At 36.6% G+C, this 17305-nt stretch overlaps 1 protein-coding gene across 1 annotated transcript; it reads right to left on the bottom strand.

The window, feature by feature from the left end:
- Positions 1-875: 875 nt before the first annotated feature.
- Positions 876-16131, bottom strand: LOC140141330 (glyoxal reductase-like). The gene is made up of 8 exons (XM_072163200.1): positions 16004-16131; positions 15125-15376; positions 11236-11337; positions 9374-9462; positions 7964-8038; positions 7227-7337; positions 4201-4260; positions 876-3537 (listed from the first exon to the last, which is right to left on the bottom strand). The coding sequence occupies exons 1-8, from the start codon at positions 16059-16061 to the stop codon at positions 3439-3441; spliced, it is 846 nt and encodes a 281-aa protein (XP_072019301.1). The 5' UTR covers positions 16062-16131; the 3' UTR covers positions 876-3438.
- Positions 16132-17305: the final 1174 nt, after the last annotated feature.

Genomic DNA, 17305 nt, shown 5'->3' with positions numbered 1-17305 from the left:
GTATCTATTAATAAGGCACTTCAATAATCAATAATCAGTCCCGTGACGGCCTCCACTAACTAGCTACTAACTTGGGTTTATGGGCGCTGATATTTCATGTTCACTGTCACTTATTTATCAGAAAAGTGCGACCCTTTGTCAATCACCTACAGTACCCAATTTCGGCATACTATATAAGAAATTCATCATGATGATTGCCAGAGAATAGTTAAATTGTAGCTTGTACCGTTTTTTTGTGGCATCCTTCAGAAGTGAGCGGTCCGATACCAATATTTTCGGTCAAATCTCACATTCAATTAACACGGGGAGTTGGCTAGCTATGCCTTGCCCTCACTCATATTTTACAAAAGTGCGACTATTTCTGAACATCTAACCTAGCTGTAATTTTAGGTCATGTTAGAGAAATATATTTGCTAGAAGTTTGGAGAATAGCTAAAATATTGGCTGGTTATTTTTACACAGTGATGTTAACTAGGCAAGTGCCCATTCTTCCAACGTACATCATTTGTAGAGGTCACACGTCAATGGTGAGAGCACTGTGTATTGTGTATAGGAAAACGGACAGTAACTGCAGTATGGGTGAGAGCACTGTGTATTGTGTATAGGAAAACGGACAGTAACTGCAGTATGTTGGGAAGAGAAACACGATGATATCAACAATTCATCACAATCCGAGCTCAGTCAAAGATGTCATAAAGGATAACTTGTCGTAATAATAACACTACGATTGTAAACAACCTAAAGCGTAATATCAACTCAGTGAGAAGCAATTAAAGCATAACATTTTGTACCATGTTGTAAGATGATTGGATTTAAAACATTACAAGGACCCGATTTAAATTTCGCAGATATCCTTGGCGCCAGAAAATAGGCTTAAATAACAAGTAAAACATGTCGTCTATCATGTTTATTGGGGTAACATGGCTAAAAGTCTAATAATACGAGTAAACACTAAAATAGGTCTAGCATACCCACTAAGGATGTTTCATCACGCTATTTATTTGAGGGAAACGCCTAGATTTCATTACATGATTTGCTAATGATCATGAACAATAAAAATGATTGTTTTGAACTCTGAGTTAATGGTTCATGATCACTAGAAAAATCATGCAATGAAATCGAGGTGTTCCTTTAATAGGCACGAAAATGTCCTAAAGTGTCCTCCAGCGCGTGAACTTTCAAAAGGGTTCCTGAAAATCAAGAACCTTTTGGAAACCATTAGGCTTTTTTTACAGAACCAAAAGTGTTTCCTCGAGAGTACCAAAAAGATCCTTATGTTCAATAGTTTGTTAAAACTATCGAAGGTTTTCTTAGAGGAATACATAAACCCTTTTTGAAATCATTTCTTCAAGAGTGTACATTGATTCAGGCTTGAACTGTGAGGGAATAAAGTATCCGGTACGAAATGGGTTATTTTCCATTTACATAATGTAACATGGATGTGGTTATATATATTTCGTAGCGAGTTTGAAAGAAGAGATATAATATCGACAATTCATAAATAAGTAGAATAGGCAAACTAAAAATCAGCATTTAAAAGATAATACTTTATAATAATTATGTAACCATTTGGGAGCACGTGTGGCCGAGTGGATAAGGCGCCCGACTCATAATCCATAGGTTGCGAGTTCGAGCCCCGCTCGTGCCAACGTGTTGTGTCCTTGGGCAAGGCACTTTATCCTCATTGCCTACTGGGGGATTTGGTTGGGTTGGATTGGATGTTTGTATAGTTGTTTGTTTCAATGTTGCAATATTGGCGCTGATTTAGCAGCTGCCTGCAATTTGCATTGTGTCTGTTTAGGTGTGTTTAATGTACAATTCTTGCAATTTGACCTGCGGGTCACCATTAGAGTTTGAAATAAAACCTTCTTATTATTATAACCGAAAATGTTAATAAGAATGATTTGTACTTGCTATTTTTACTTTTGATTATACTTTACATCTCGAATGAATGTTTGTTGATTTGTATGTGGTAATGAAACCAAACTAATTAAAACTAAACGTAGTAAAGTCTGTTTAGTGTCTAAATAAGTGCCTGGGCAATGGTTACAGGTTGATAGTCCAAAAACCCTAACCTATAACCAAAGCCCTAATTCTAAGCATAACCGTAACTTTAACCTTATAACATAACCTTAGCAATCAAGTTAGCGCAGTTGCTAGAGCTTCAGACTCCAGTGCGGGAAGTCCCAAGTTCGAGCAATGGCGGGTTTGGAAAATGTTCTCGTGAAAATTGCGCTAGCTTAAAATTCCCCTTGGCAAAGATCTCGATGCCTAATTTACTCGGTTTACACGTTACTTGTGGAGCTGATCCTAGTTGCGATGGTTACATATAGGTAGACTAGGAGACTGCGCCCATATTGAGCTGAGTTTTTTTAATGTTATAAAATGGTTCATCAGGTTTGTTTGAGCCACAGTGGTCAGCGAAAACCTTTAAAGTGTACAGAGGCTTGTGAATTGGCATCATGCACTGTAAATCCCCAATTTATATAAACTCTGACCCTAACCATGCTAACCCATGGCTAACCCTACCACCAGTGGACTTCGGTTGTATATATAAATGCGCATATATAAATGCGCACGTGACCAGATGGCCAGTGCCATGTTCGTGTTACCTCACTGTCAATCACTGAAATTGCGACCACAGTTCCAGGTGGTGGCCGCATTGCATTCTCTAAATTCAGTAAATTTTCATCGTCAACCGTGTAATTGAATGGGATTATTTTGAAATTTTAAAACGCTTGAAATATCACAAACAAATAGGCCTATGTTGATAAATAATATAAATACAAGCTAAAACCGTTGGGGTTCGATAATGAACCCCACAAAATTAACCGACTATATTGGAAAATGCCATACGGCCGGGCGGTTTCACAAGTTGCAGGCTCGATCATGTCATCCGCCGCCTGCACAGTTCTGTCCTTAAAGCCAATCATGTCCCCTTTCATACTTTCATGCCGTTGCGACAAGAGGCATGACTTATCCGCCATTCTGTTTGTCTGTTTGTCTACAATGCGCGTGTGTCACGCCGCTCGGCGGCAAGCAGCATGATAGTATGAAACCAGCACTACGTCATAGATATGGCCAATTGGCACGCCCATTTAGCACGGAAATTATGAAATATAAGTTTGTAAATCAGCTATATCTAGCTTTTCCGTAGTTAATTTTTTTCCGTGATGGAAAACGTTAATAAAGAGTTTATCTTTCGGGTCAAGTTATTTTACCCTTTGCAATCAATGCCACTATTTTGCAAAAGCAATTTTCCTTGCGACCTGTCATTTTCCCCTATACTTTTGCACGGGGAGTTTATGTACATCCGGGTACCTTATATCGTTTAATACGGTATGGCGACTTGTAGATGTCACGTGCGCATTTATATATGCGCATTTATATATACAACCGAAGTCCACTGACCACTAACACAAAGCCGATACCACTCATTTATGGAACATCTTTGAAAGGGTTAAGTGTATGAAAGGAATCTGTGTGAATATTGTCCATTGCATCCATGTCTTCTTTGGAAAGCTGGAAGTCAAAAATCTGTTGATAAAACATGAACAAAATCATCAATTCAATGAAACAAGTATATACCTGATTTATGAACAGATATAGTGTAAAATAATTATGACTTACGGCGAATGGGATGGCAGGAGCCATAATTCAAGTTTTAGCCAGGCGGCATAGGACACGCAACACGTGACGTACGAGGTTGGCGAAGATACAGAGTTGACAGCCCCATTCAAAATACACGGTTAGCAATTACAAATGGAAAATTAACATACTTGCAGTGGGGTACTTTGTCGTACCCCGACGGTTTTAGAGTAAGATAATTATTTTTTGACACCAGATAACAAATTTAGAATTGTTTGTGAAGATTTCATGATTATGTGTTCATCCAATGGCGACGTCAAAAATGGCGATATCGCTTCCACCACCGCCTGGTTTTAGCCATTTAAATAAAAATAAAACTGCAGTGTATTTCTTGACATGAATACATTGAATCTGATAAGAAATTAGTCAAGAAAACCAATAATTGTATTTACATATCTTCATAGTCTTGCTGTTCTTGAGCTATTTAATAATTATATCAAAACGAACAATTTTGGGGCGTTTTCGCCCTCCCCCATCCCCATTATGCACAAGGGGCAGAAATGACATCTCGTTAATGTGAAGATTGAGACAGAGAGAATAATTAGTACTCACTGATGAATTTTCCTTGGCTCGCTCAACTTTTGCTGTTTTGGGAACTGGAACGATACCGTGCTGAAAAAAAAAACCCCATAATATTACTCGATTTATTGTTTATTTTCAGGGTGACTGTGATCGCAGGAAAGAAAAGAAAAAAACAACAACATATGTTCAATTTTAAAATGGTTTTCAAAGTAGCATACCGCATTTCAACATAAGAGCCATTCAAACAATTATCACATAATTTCATTAGTTTATTAACCAAGTGAGTAAAACCAGGGACCTTGTATGGAGGGACTGGAAACGCCTTCCATCCATTGTACCATGCGAGTTGCTGGTTTACAAATTATCCTCACTTGAGCATAATACGTTGATCAATAGACCCTACTGTCTGTTCAATTAGCTTAGATTCTTGAATTTTTAAGATATTTGAAAAAATAAAAAATTGTGGTCAAAGTCATCAAAGAAAAGTGTTAGCACAGCCTTAGACCTAACGTGATTTATACTTTTCAGATTCCAAAGTTCAATTTAAAACCCCATTTCTTTTCAATTTTGGTCTTTTCCCGCGATATTTTTATAAAAAGCCGTAGAACGTCGGGTACCATAAACTTTTTGGAATCAATCCATTTAGAGCAATGGGGACGAATGTCACAATGCGCAGAGATTCGACCAACCGCATCAGGAAGTATTGTCCAGCAAAATATTTGCCAGTATGCCTAATTTGTGTTGAAACCCTACTGTCGAAACATTACGTTATTATTTATGGGAACTAAGGTTTTCTAAAATAGGCTCAGCTTATATAAATACATTCCTTGTGTATTTATTTATTTATTTATTTATTTATTTATTTATTTATTTATTTATTTATTTATTTATTTATTTATTTATTTATTTATTTATTTATTTATTTATTTATTGTGCGAATGGGTCTGAGAAGGTGTAGGTCTATAGGCCTATTATAAAACTACACATTTATTTTCAATTTGTTATTTCGTTTTGTTTGTTGAATACAAACTGAAAAAAATGTGAAACAAAAGAACTTTTATACAAGAAAATATTATTTAAAACAATCAGGTTACAGAAAACATTTCTTGTAAAGTTACTGTATCTGAAAATGTCAAGCGAATGCTGATATTCTTGGGAAGGAATGGTGGTATTAAACAAAACTCAAATTACATTGTAAACCAGTTGAAATGAGAACGAAATCCATAATTTTAATGTCCTTGTTTAGGAAAAAATAATGCTCAGAATAATGTTATGCATAAAACGTACTCGCGCCATATAATTTCGTGTAACAAAAACCGGTGGACCATCATCACCTATAGAACCTATCCAATAACCGGAACGGTATAATAATTGAAATGGCAGGACAGATTGGTGGACAGACTGTTTTGCTAAATTGGATAGGGTCTATGCCCTAAGTTGAGAATGGACCGTCCCACTCGATTTGTAAAAAGGTCGCGAACCCTTTCGGTGGACCCAAGTAACTGCCCAAAATGAGGCAAAATTGAAAAGAAATGGGGTTTTATATTGAACTTGGGAATTTGAAAAGTATAAATCACGTTAGGTCTAAGGCTGTGCTAACACTTTTCTTTGATGACTTTGGCCACAAGTTTTTATTTTTTCAAATATCTTAAAAATTCAAGAATCTAAGCTAATTGAACAGACAGTAGTACGAATCCAAGCACAGTTACAACACTGCGCTTGGCTTGTCTTGTACATTGCAAAATGAGCCTACATGTTTGCTAGTATAATGACAAACTCTAGAAATGCCAACATAATCTTCAAAGAACATCATCTTAAGAATTATTTCAGTATCGAAATCAGTAGGAATACCAAGCGTACGTGTACACATTCCAGAAAAAATATAATTTTGCTTGTGCTAGCATTCTGTATCTCCACAAAATTATCACATTTTGTCTCCGAAATCCTATGTAAATGATTCTCGATGCTACACAGAAATTATTTTCGACAAAGGATAGACATTTTACACAATTTGTCATAACTTAAAAAGATATTGGAATACTTTGATGTGTTTTTGATATTTTGTAGAGCAACATGAGTAAATAATAAAATTCAAACATCGCGCCCTCGGCGCAACTCGCATACAATCGAAGGTCGTGAATATACCGCGCTGCACTGCAGCAGATTGCACTCATCACATGTCTTCAATCAAATAACAGATTGAATACAATACCGCTCTTTTCAAAGAGACTAATCTTACAGGTGCAAGTGATTAGCATTTCTATGTTCAATGCATCGGTACCGCATGAACGTTGTAGTGCGGGGCGATATTGCCAAAATTGTATTCATCTATTGCTATGGTAGTTAATCCGATTAACTACGTCACTTCTACGGCGTATAGCTATCAATAATCCCGTTTCCAGTCCCTTTATACACGGTCCCTGGTAAAACCAACTTAAAGGGCTCTACGAGAGATTACGAAATTTATGAATGAGAAAATATCGATTGATTGAATACTCAAAGAGCCGGCAGCAACTTAGAGAAAAAAATCTGCAATATTGAAAATATTAAAAAGACATTGTGATCGCTGCATTAAACTTATCTGGAGCTGTATTGTGGCAGAAAGTTCCGGATCCAGAACTTTATTGCAAATTATAATCATGAAGTTGGAGTTTAAGCAAATCACTAGGCTCTTTTAACGTTCATTAGTAAAAGAGTAAATAAAGAGCACCATACCTTAAAGGAGGGTGGTCCGATTTCATCACAAACTACTATTTTTCATTTCACCTTGGTTGGATGGATGACCTTTTCCTGCTTCCAACATGTAAGAGACGCATTTTTTTTAATTTCATGCATTTATACACAGTTAGGTGGGGAAAGTTTTTTTTTTTTTTTAGTGTTGGTGGGGAAAGGTTTTTTTTTGCTCATGTAGTTTCAAAAACTTCTTACCCCCACCTGATAATCTAATGGTGCGTCCCTTAAGTTCATTTCAGTAGTCCAATCCTTTTTCATACAAGAGACAAAATGTGTATTTTGAAGGCCCTGTATAGAATACTGTGTGAATAAAATATTTTTACCTGGATGATCCACCGTAGTATAACTTGTCCTTGTGTGCGTTTGTTCTGTTGGGCGATCTTGATGATTTCAGGATGGGAGACTGCTTTTCCCGCACAAAATGGAGAGTATGCCTATTAATAAAAAGCCACAGGATATTCGATAAGTAAAAGATTAAGCTTTTGTTGTGTCGTAATGTGACAATCGATTCATGTGCTCCATTTCTGAAACTGATAACAACAATATTCAGAATTTTCAGCCGTATTTTAGGCCTATAGCGTTTTTGATGAAAGCTCAATTAATATGAAACAAGCGTGAATGTCGCGGTAGATTGCAATCATGCTTTTGTTGAATACATTTTGAGTAGTCCGCCATATTTACGGTATGATACGTCATATGCACAACCTCTATACAAAAGATTGGTCTTATAATAATACTTGTTTATATGCTTGTATCTGTAATTTATTTTCTCAGATTCCATAATGGCGCCTGGATTAATAGCTTTCATCAGAAGCACTCTATATGCTTGTAGACAAGGTTGTACGATATAAGCCTATGAATTCACTTGACAAACCCCCTCTAAATACCCACTTCTTTTATCGTTAATTTATTACTGAAACATGAAGCACAATGAACAACGATGGATGGTGATTTTTCTCTAGCCCACACGTCCACACTCTCACAAAATATGATAAACAAATATCACAAACGCTATACCTGAATTTCATAAAATGAATATGTATCAGACTTGGTATATTACCTGAAGAACTATGTTGTTTGCCTTACAGTACTTGATAACATCTCTGTTAGGATCTTGCAATGGATGATACTCTATCTGTCAGAAAAAAATCGTTAAAATAAACTGTTTTACGGGCGGATGGACTTGTCAATTGGGATCAGTCGGTCGGGAATTGGTTTTCGGGAAGAGACTATTATTTTACCCTAAAAATCACACTTAGCTTGAAAGACATTATTTGGAAACATATTTCTATAAACTTCCTGAATTTGTTTTAATTTATTAGCCAAAATCAAACTTCGGCTTAAAACGGCTGTATAGCTCAACAAAACGAAGTCAGTCGGGCCCAAAGAACAGGGTTTTGTTTTTCGTCGCCTTATCAAATATTTTCGCAACTCTGAATAGTTTTGTCATTTAAAATCCAGTTCTCGATATTCAACTTCAATCAGTTTTCGCAAACTTTAATCAGTTTTCGCAAACTTCAATCAGTTTTCGCAAACTTCAATCAGTTTTCGCAAACTTCAATCAGTTTTCGCAAACTTCAATCAGTTTTCGCAAACTTCAATCAGTTTTCGCAAACTTCAATCAGTTTTCGCAAACTTCAATCAGTTTTTGCAAACTTCAACCAGTTTTTGCAAACTTCAATCAGTTGTTGCAAACTTCAATCAGTTTTTGCAAACTTCAATTAGTTTTTGCAAACTTCAATCAGTTCTCGCTAACTTAAATCAGTTTTCGCTAACTTCAATCAGTTTTCGCTAACTTCAATCGTATGCGTAAAGTTTAAATGGGTCTTGAGATGATAAAAGTTCGTCACGTTACGATGTTCTGAGTGCTCGTGTAGCTTAAAATAATTAACTGAAAAAAAAATCATTTTTTGAAATGGATTAAAACGAGCTACTCCATTTAAAGTCCACACTACCCGTGTGCACGATTTTCTTCCACAGACGGAGTATGAATTTCGTGTGAGATGAACATCTAAAACAGCTTCTCAGGCGGTGATGGAAGCGATATCGCCAATTTTGAGCTCGCCATTGGATTAACACATAATCATGAAATCTTCACAAACAATTCTAAATTTGTTATGTGGTGTCAAAGCAAAATTATCTTACTCTAAAACCGTTGGGGTACGACAATGTACCAGACTGTAAGTATGTTAATTTTCCACTTGTAATTGCTAACCGTGTATTTTGAATGGGGCTGTCAGCCCTGTATCTTCGCCAGCCTCGTACGTCACGTGTTGCGCTTCCTATGCAGCTTGCAGCTTCTTTTGAATTTCAAACGCCCTCTGAGAAAGATTCAACCTGACTCTTCAATAGAGGGAGGATGGGTTTCATATAGATTTGGCTAATGTGCTAATGCTATTCAAATTCATATTTCAAACATCTTCCACATGGGGAGTATGGAGTTTAAATGTATTAACCCAATGTTACTCACCTGGTTAACGTGAGGCACAACTTGCATGGTTTGAAGTTCTTCCAGATGTGCTATGTCATAGTTACTCACGCCTATTGATTTACATATACCTATAGTAAAGACCAAAGGAATATTGTCTTTCAGTCACTATACTTGTCTACAGCCTATAGTGTTATTAATATGAGCTGTATTATCTACATTTCATAAACTCTTATATCAAAGCAGCCAATCAGAAAAGCTGTTAGAAAAGTACGAAACATGCATTGATTGTGTATAGACCTTTTTCTCAGACGTCACCAATCAATCGATATTGGGGTCCAGCATTCGAGTCATCAGCACCCAAACGCAAATACCGCGCCGGCGCGCGCGATCAACTTTGCGCCACGCTAGGCGTCCTGCGCGGAATTGCCAGCTCGCAGTACGCGTTTAGTTCGCCACGGTGTAAAAAGTAAACAAAACACAAAGATTGAAATCAATCTTAAATAGCATCGCGGTTTTTCCGTATCTTTTGTATTTTATGGGATCAAAACAAACTGGAACAAAGGTAACTAGTATACAGAGTCCGTTTAAACAATTATTGTATGGATAATATGACAAAACAGAGGAGAAAATACGCAGTTTTTGGTGTTTTTACACCGTGGACACGTGAGAAACGCACGTGTTGTTTGTTTACATCTCAGACCCCAATATCGATTAGGTGACGTCATCAGAAAAAGGTCTATATTGTGCACTCCGCGTACTACTCGCAGTGTTTCTCGCGCGTTCGCGTCGCGTAGGATTGATTCATTTTTCAGGCGGGTCGATGCATTTAGATTTGGTTCTGTTTTCCAACATTTTAGTGCATTAGACGCATCAACATCAGCACGCGTGCATTATTTTGTCTAATTTCTCTCCCAATAAGTAATACGCGTTCATTAACCTATAACTAGTTTATTTGATCAAGTCTAATTTACGGTAATATTAACTAAAATTAACTGCGTTCCTAGATAAAAGTGTTGTTCGTAGATTTGACAGAATTGACATCCCTTCAGGTATTGGTTAATACCGGTAGTGAGAATGTATAGGCTTTGGAAAAACATTAAAGGAGGATTTCGTGATCCTAGCATCCTCTTTTTATGACATTTTTCAGTAGATATTCACGAAAAAAGCTTATTCCCAAAATTTCAGTTGATTCCGATTTTGAGTTTGCGAGTTCTGCCTGATTATGTGTATTACATAGGCCAGTGTTGTAATTTCGTTCTGGTATAGGCCTACCAGAACGAAATTCAAATCATTTGACGATATTTTTGCTAAACGAATTAATCTGCAAGAAATCTTTGGTACATAAACATAATGTAGCCAGCTGAGGTTTCCAGTCGTATAAAAATCTGATTTTTTTTTGAAAAAAGTGGGTGGATCACGAAAGCCCTTTTAATGGCAACTCATGTTTGCAATTCAGTTAACACAGATGTATGAAGAGTCAGGTAGATGCATGTATTATAGACGAATCCAACGCGTACGAGCCAAGTCATGGTCAGGATTTGGTCGGCCATTATTGGGTCCCTCAGCACCAAACTGGTGTTATGACTGCCCAATTGGGTGGATTAAAGCCGCTTAAAATTCGATGTTAGATTCTTTTCTGTTGTAAACTGTCATCATTCTTTTGTCTACGTGTAACACGGGTGATAGAATGCAGTTTAAAATACCCTCCAAGGCCGCATCATTTCACATTTTAGGTGTGATGGCGCCGACGGGGACCCAGCTTTGGCTGCCATTGAGGTGTAGGAATGCGGAAAATTGGATTCGTCTATAGGATAGGCCCTACTCGCACGTTATATAGCAAATTATTTTATCACTGTAAACAGACGTACAAGACAAGGATGTAAAAAGTATATTAGACTAACCCTGCTCGTATGCTTCTTGAAGCACTCTCCACGTGTCTTGTCGAGTCTTGGTTGGGTTTGTAGTTCCATCAGGGCAGTTTGGCATATGAATTAGATAAAGATCTGAATGGGTTGTAAGAGCAAATAGAAAATTAATACTTAATAATAAGATCACAACGTTTTTCTTTCCATGACGGGTGAAGTAATGATTCCAATATGTCTATCATTAACCGTTCAATATGCAGCGGTGGGAGTTTTGACCAAAAAGATCGCCCTCTCCTCGTGTCCGCTAAAAAATTCAGATTCCCCATTGTAAAACATTCAGATACCCATCCAAGACTCCCCCCCTTAAAAAAAAAAGGTAAAACTGGTGATAATATTACACTTTCTAAATACCACAAATGTTTGGGATTAATGTCTATGACTCTGAGCACATAAATGTCATTATATTTCTTGTTTTATGTTTAATGTTTTATATTCATAGATATAAATTTCAACAGACTTCTCCCCGTTTCCAAATATTCTATGAACTTTGTGAGAATGAAACTTAATACAGAATACAATATTGCCGAAGGTAAAGGTAAATTGGGCAACTTTGCCTGGAGGTGTAGGCATTGATAAACTACCTGATATCAGCAGTAGATTTGTGCATTGATAAACTATACACATGCTGTCAGCATTAGAAACCCCCTATCAGCAGTAGATGTTGGCATTGATAAACTACATGCTATCAGCAGTAGATGTGAGCATTGATAAACTACCTGCTATCAGCAGCAGTAGATATGAGCATCGATACACTACATGCTGTCAGCAGTAGATGTAGACTATGCCATAGTCGAATTTTATTAAAAATATGTTATTATTAGTCATGATGAACCCATTTCGTTGAACTCAAAATTATACTGATGTTTATTAAAATTAAAGTATTCAATAGTAAAATGGTCATAAAGAGTTAAAAATATCAGACGATTAGTGACAATAAAAGTAATTGAATGCAACATTATCTTGCATAATTATAACGGCTCACTTTAATACTGAACAATTCTGATTTTGGAATCTACCAGTTTATTGATAGCGAACCCCGAAATTTCGACTATGAACTTTGAATTGTAAGCAGAACTTTACCCCCCTGGACTTTGCTCTCTAAAAACACACTGTCAAGCATACTTGTTTATCAGTCCATTAACCACAAGTACGCGCTAGATGTTTGATGAGAGATTAACTTTCGCGTCAACACAAAAGCGCCGCAAATACCACAGACAGTTGTTTACGGTGTAGTTAATGGTAATGGCGCGGGCCCAGACGATTTAAACCATAGCGAGGTATGGGCGACCAATCACAAGGCAGATCCATTTAAAGATGCATTACATCATGGACAATTTTAGTTAGGCCAGAAATTGGCCTAACTCTCCATAGAGTCCCGTGTTAAAAATCTTAACCGCAAGGCAAAGTCAGTAGTCTACTTGGGAAGCTAACAAACAGAGGGAGTAGGGTGATTGATCAGATGTGAAAATCTATCAATTGTGCACACATTAATTAAATCAGAGTTTTAAGCTTTAATACAATATCCAGAGTATGCACAATGGGCAAGTGGACTACGGGGTAGTCTACAGTAGATGTGGGAATTGATAAACTACCTGCTATCAGCAGTAGATGCAGGCATTGATAAACTACCTGCTAACATCAGTAGATATGTGTATTGATAAACTACGTGTACTCAGCATAGCAGTAGATGTGGCAATTGATAAACTACTTGCTATCAGCAGTAGATGTGGGGATTGATAAACTACCTGTTATTAGCAGTAGATGTGGGCATTGGTAAACTACCTGTTCATAAGCAGTAGATGTGGGCATTGGTAAACTACCTATTATCAACAGTAGATGTGGGGATTGATAAACTACATGCTATCAGCAGTAGATGTAGGCATTGATAATTAACTACCTGTTATGAGCATTAGATGTGGGCATTGATAAACTACTTTTTTGCCTGTTAACTCTATAATATTTGCTTATGGTTTAAATGTTTTTAATACTTTGTTCAGCGCTTCGAGATTAATTTTGTAAGCGCTTAATAAATATGTGCATATTATTATTATTATTATTATTATTATTATTATTATTATTTACTTGTGAACATCAGTAGATGTGGGCATTGATAACTACCGGCAACTACCTATCTGCTATCAGTGGTAGATGTTGGCATTGTTAAACTATATACCTGCTATCTGCAGTAAATATGCGGGATTGATAAACTACCTGCTCTCAGCATTAGATCAGGGCATTGATAACTTACGTGCTATCAGCAGTAGGTGTGGGGATTGATAAACTACCTGCTATCAGCAGTAGATAATTTGCATGATTGTAGTGCATGTAAACTGAAATCTTTTGCACTTAATGTGAAACTACAGTAGATGGGGCATTGGCAAAACTATCTGCTATTATCAGTAGGTGTGGGTATTGATAAACTACCTGTTATCAGCAGTAGAGTTGTGCATTGATAAACTATATACATGCTATCAGCATTAGATTTGGGAGATTGATAAACTACCCCATATCAGCAGTAGATGTGGGGAAAGATAAACTACTTGCTATCAGCAGTAGATGTTGGCATTAAGAAACTACTTGCTATCAGCAGTAGATGTGGGAATTGATAAACTACCTGCTATCAGCAGTAGATGTGGTAATTCATAAACTTCCTGATCTCAGCAGTAGATGTGAACATGTATAAACTTCCTACAATCAGCAGTAGATGTGAGGATTGATAAACTATCCGTTATCAGCAGTAGATGTGGGGAATGACAAACTACCTGATATCGGCAGTAGATGTTGGGACTGATAAACCACCTTCTATCAGCAGTAGATAGGCATTGATAAACTACCCCTTCTATAAGCATGATAAGCATTCGATATGGGCATTGATAAATTACCTGATGCACAATTATAAACACTTTAAGTTTTACAAGTTGGACTGCAAAATAAAAACACTTGAATGCAATGACTTTTTATCACGAGAGGAAAGATGAGATTATACATACACTACAAAATCTACATCGTACAAGAAACGTTGGAATGTTGGATGTGTTCAACAGTTTTAATTTCAATTCTAAAAGGTATTTAATTAGGTCAGAAAGGTTTATTTGCTGTTTCCACCGACCCAAAATCCTGAAATCACCTTTTTTAAAAGTTGATAAAATGAAGGCTATTTGTGAGATATTTTTTACCTTTAAACAACCAAATAAGTGACAAATCTACTATATTATCCTTTATTTATGCCCACGTTTATGATTTAGCCTTCATATCGGGTGAGCAGTTTAAATCATGGAAGTGCACATTTAATATTCAGATTATTTCGCAATAAAGAAATAAACCATGACCAGCATTGGTTGACAATGTCTGAAACAATCGAAAGACCAGCGTCTTTTTTTAAGTTAAGCAAACCTTTTTCAAGAATTTGATGGACATTTATAGTGACAAATAAATTTAGCCTTATTACGTCACGTAATCTCAGTTTGCTTTTATTGGATGACTTGCAGAAGACATTACAAAAACACGTTCGTTCTGGTTTCAAGCAGTGTTGGTACAATATGCGTTTCAAGAAAATTTTATGCAGGTTTCTGCTTCTGATTCTGCTTCTGCTCAGATACTCCTTAACGCTGCAATTGTAACCAGACGAGGAGGGAGTAGTGCGCAGTGCGATAAAGATGTTATACTTGTTGACTTTGATAGTGATTCAGGATCTCTTGTTTAATTGACTTAGTTTCTTCTATGGTGACAATGTTTTGTGGGATAATGTTCCAATCCGTAATTGTGTTTGGGATAAACGAGTTGACCCAACACTCTTTTCAGGTTGACCCGCTAAAACCCTTAAAATATAAAAATGTACGAGCGTACATGTTTTTATCACACTTACCAACATATTCTAAATTCAGAGCTTTTAAAGATGCTTGCAAAGCTTTCTTTCCAGACTCATATCCCATATCTGTAAACCAAAGCTTGGTAGTTATGAAGAAATCTTGCCGTGGAATACCAGATTCTTTAATAGCTTTACCAACATTTTTTTCTGTTCCATAAATAGCAGCTGTATCTACTAGTCTCATACCACAGTCTTGAATGGCATATACTGTTGCTTCGTGTCCATAACCTCCAAATTCTCCCGAAGAACCTATAAAATTATCATGTTTGAATAGGCTCATCATTCATAGCAACAAATAATATAAACAGGGACATTCAATAATCACGTTAAAACTGATATGGAAATTTCTTCGTCATATGTCTAAATGAAAAATTATTGCATTATAAAAAAAAGAGAAAGAGCAGTTATAGACAGTGGCGTAGCTATGGCATCCGTGGCGCCTGGGGCAAGGATGAGAATCGCTCCCCTTCCTAAAACAATTGCGAGAGGAGCATAATCAAGTAGAATTTCGGTCTAATAAACGATGACTATTTATGTTGAAATGGGTGCCCTCTATGATGGCGCCCAGTCTAGCTAAGCCACAGTCAATAGCCCATTTAACATCTACACCACACACCTCACCCCATACACCCCGCTTCCCCTATCCCGGAGTCCCAACACATAATATTGTTCAATCCTATGGAGTATTAGAACAAAATTACTATGCATGTTGTAGCAGGTGTCTTGCACTCTCAAGATAAACCTAACAGTAATTCTATCTATCTTAAATTCATGCTATAGGCCTACGATGTACAGATATAATGTAATAAGTAACTGAGCCTGATTATTATAATATAAAATTTGTTTATTGCTGGTAAATGCTTTCATACTACTCACCAATTCCTATGGCGGGCATTAATACCCCATTGGAAAGCTTCACCGTCGGAATCGGCATTATAAAATGCAAATAATGAACTAAAATATATCAAAACAACTTTCACTCTTAGCGTTGCTAATGCAGTATTTTTTTTGGTTGTTGTCATATTTTGGATCACGGTTCAACGATTTATGTCCTTGTTTGACACGAACAATTACGTATTTTTGCATGCATTACTTTTTCCATTAGAGTCAAGGTCGGTGTTGAAGCTAATCAATACAATATTCAAGGTTAATCTGTTTGTCCGTGAAATACCTTTCTTGACAATGACACCAGCCACACGCAGGCCATTCTGTGTTGTTTTAGTGCCCTGTGAATTTGAATGCCTTAAAACCTCAAAGTTCAGATTAAAGGGCCCATTCAGTGATTTTGCTCATCAGGCATCAGGAGGATCGTAAAAATGAGCAAAATTCAGGTTTTGGTACACACCTTTGTTACTGTGATAGATGTGCTAACACAACCTGCTAGTGGTTAAGCTGAAATGATATGATGTTGTCCGAGCAATATATATGCCCTTTCAAACCCAAACGTAAACCCACCTCCCTCCCCCATACACCCCATAATCAGGAAAAGAAAAATACGAAGAAGAAATAATTTCCTTTATCCTTGGTTTACACAAGCTGAAACATGTAGAGCAAATGTATTATTATTTTGCAGAAAGCTGTCAGGCCACACTAACTGTGTTCATTAACTTCTTTCATTAAGTTTAAGCACATTAGAACTCCACAACAAGCAAATTAATAGAAACCAAACTTCTACGCTACTTTTCTGTATACGTTTTATACCGCTACGTATGAATATACATGATTAAAGCAAATTAATATTTTTATTAATGTACAGCGTATTGTTTTAACCCAACTATGTCAGTGTTAATACTGAAAAGCAAGAATTGTTGATGATTAGGAACTGCTTTGAGCGTGTTTTAAACAGGTTAATAGAGTAGGCCAAAGTACACTGACCAATATGCCTTTTGTTTGAAGCAAATCGGACATACGGTTTAAATAATATTTCAATTGATATGTTCTTTGTATCTTATTGTTTTTATCAATAATCAATGTAGTTAATGAGCTAAAATGGCTGTAAAGGCTCATTAATATGTATTTTTGCCAATATTTTGCTAAAATCAATGCATAAATGTTCAGGGAACTTTTATTTTGTATACTTTTTGCCTTGAAACTTGGCCAAAGTGTTTCTAATATGTTCTAATGTATTATATAGTGAATCCGCCTTCTAATTTGCATATTTGCATAATTAATGAGCTA

Source organism: Amphiura filiformis, chromosome 1, assembly GCF_039555335.1.
Source record: "Amphiura filiformis chromosome 1, Afil_fr2py, whole genome shotgun sequence".
Classification (NCBI taxonomy): domain Eukaryota; kingdom Metazoa; phylum Echinodermata; class Ophiuroidea; order Amphilepidida; family Amphiuridae; genus Amphiura; species Amphiura filiformis.
Note: the sequence above shows the minus strand (reverse complement) of the source record. Positions and strands in the feature narration are given on the sequence as shown.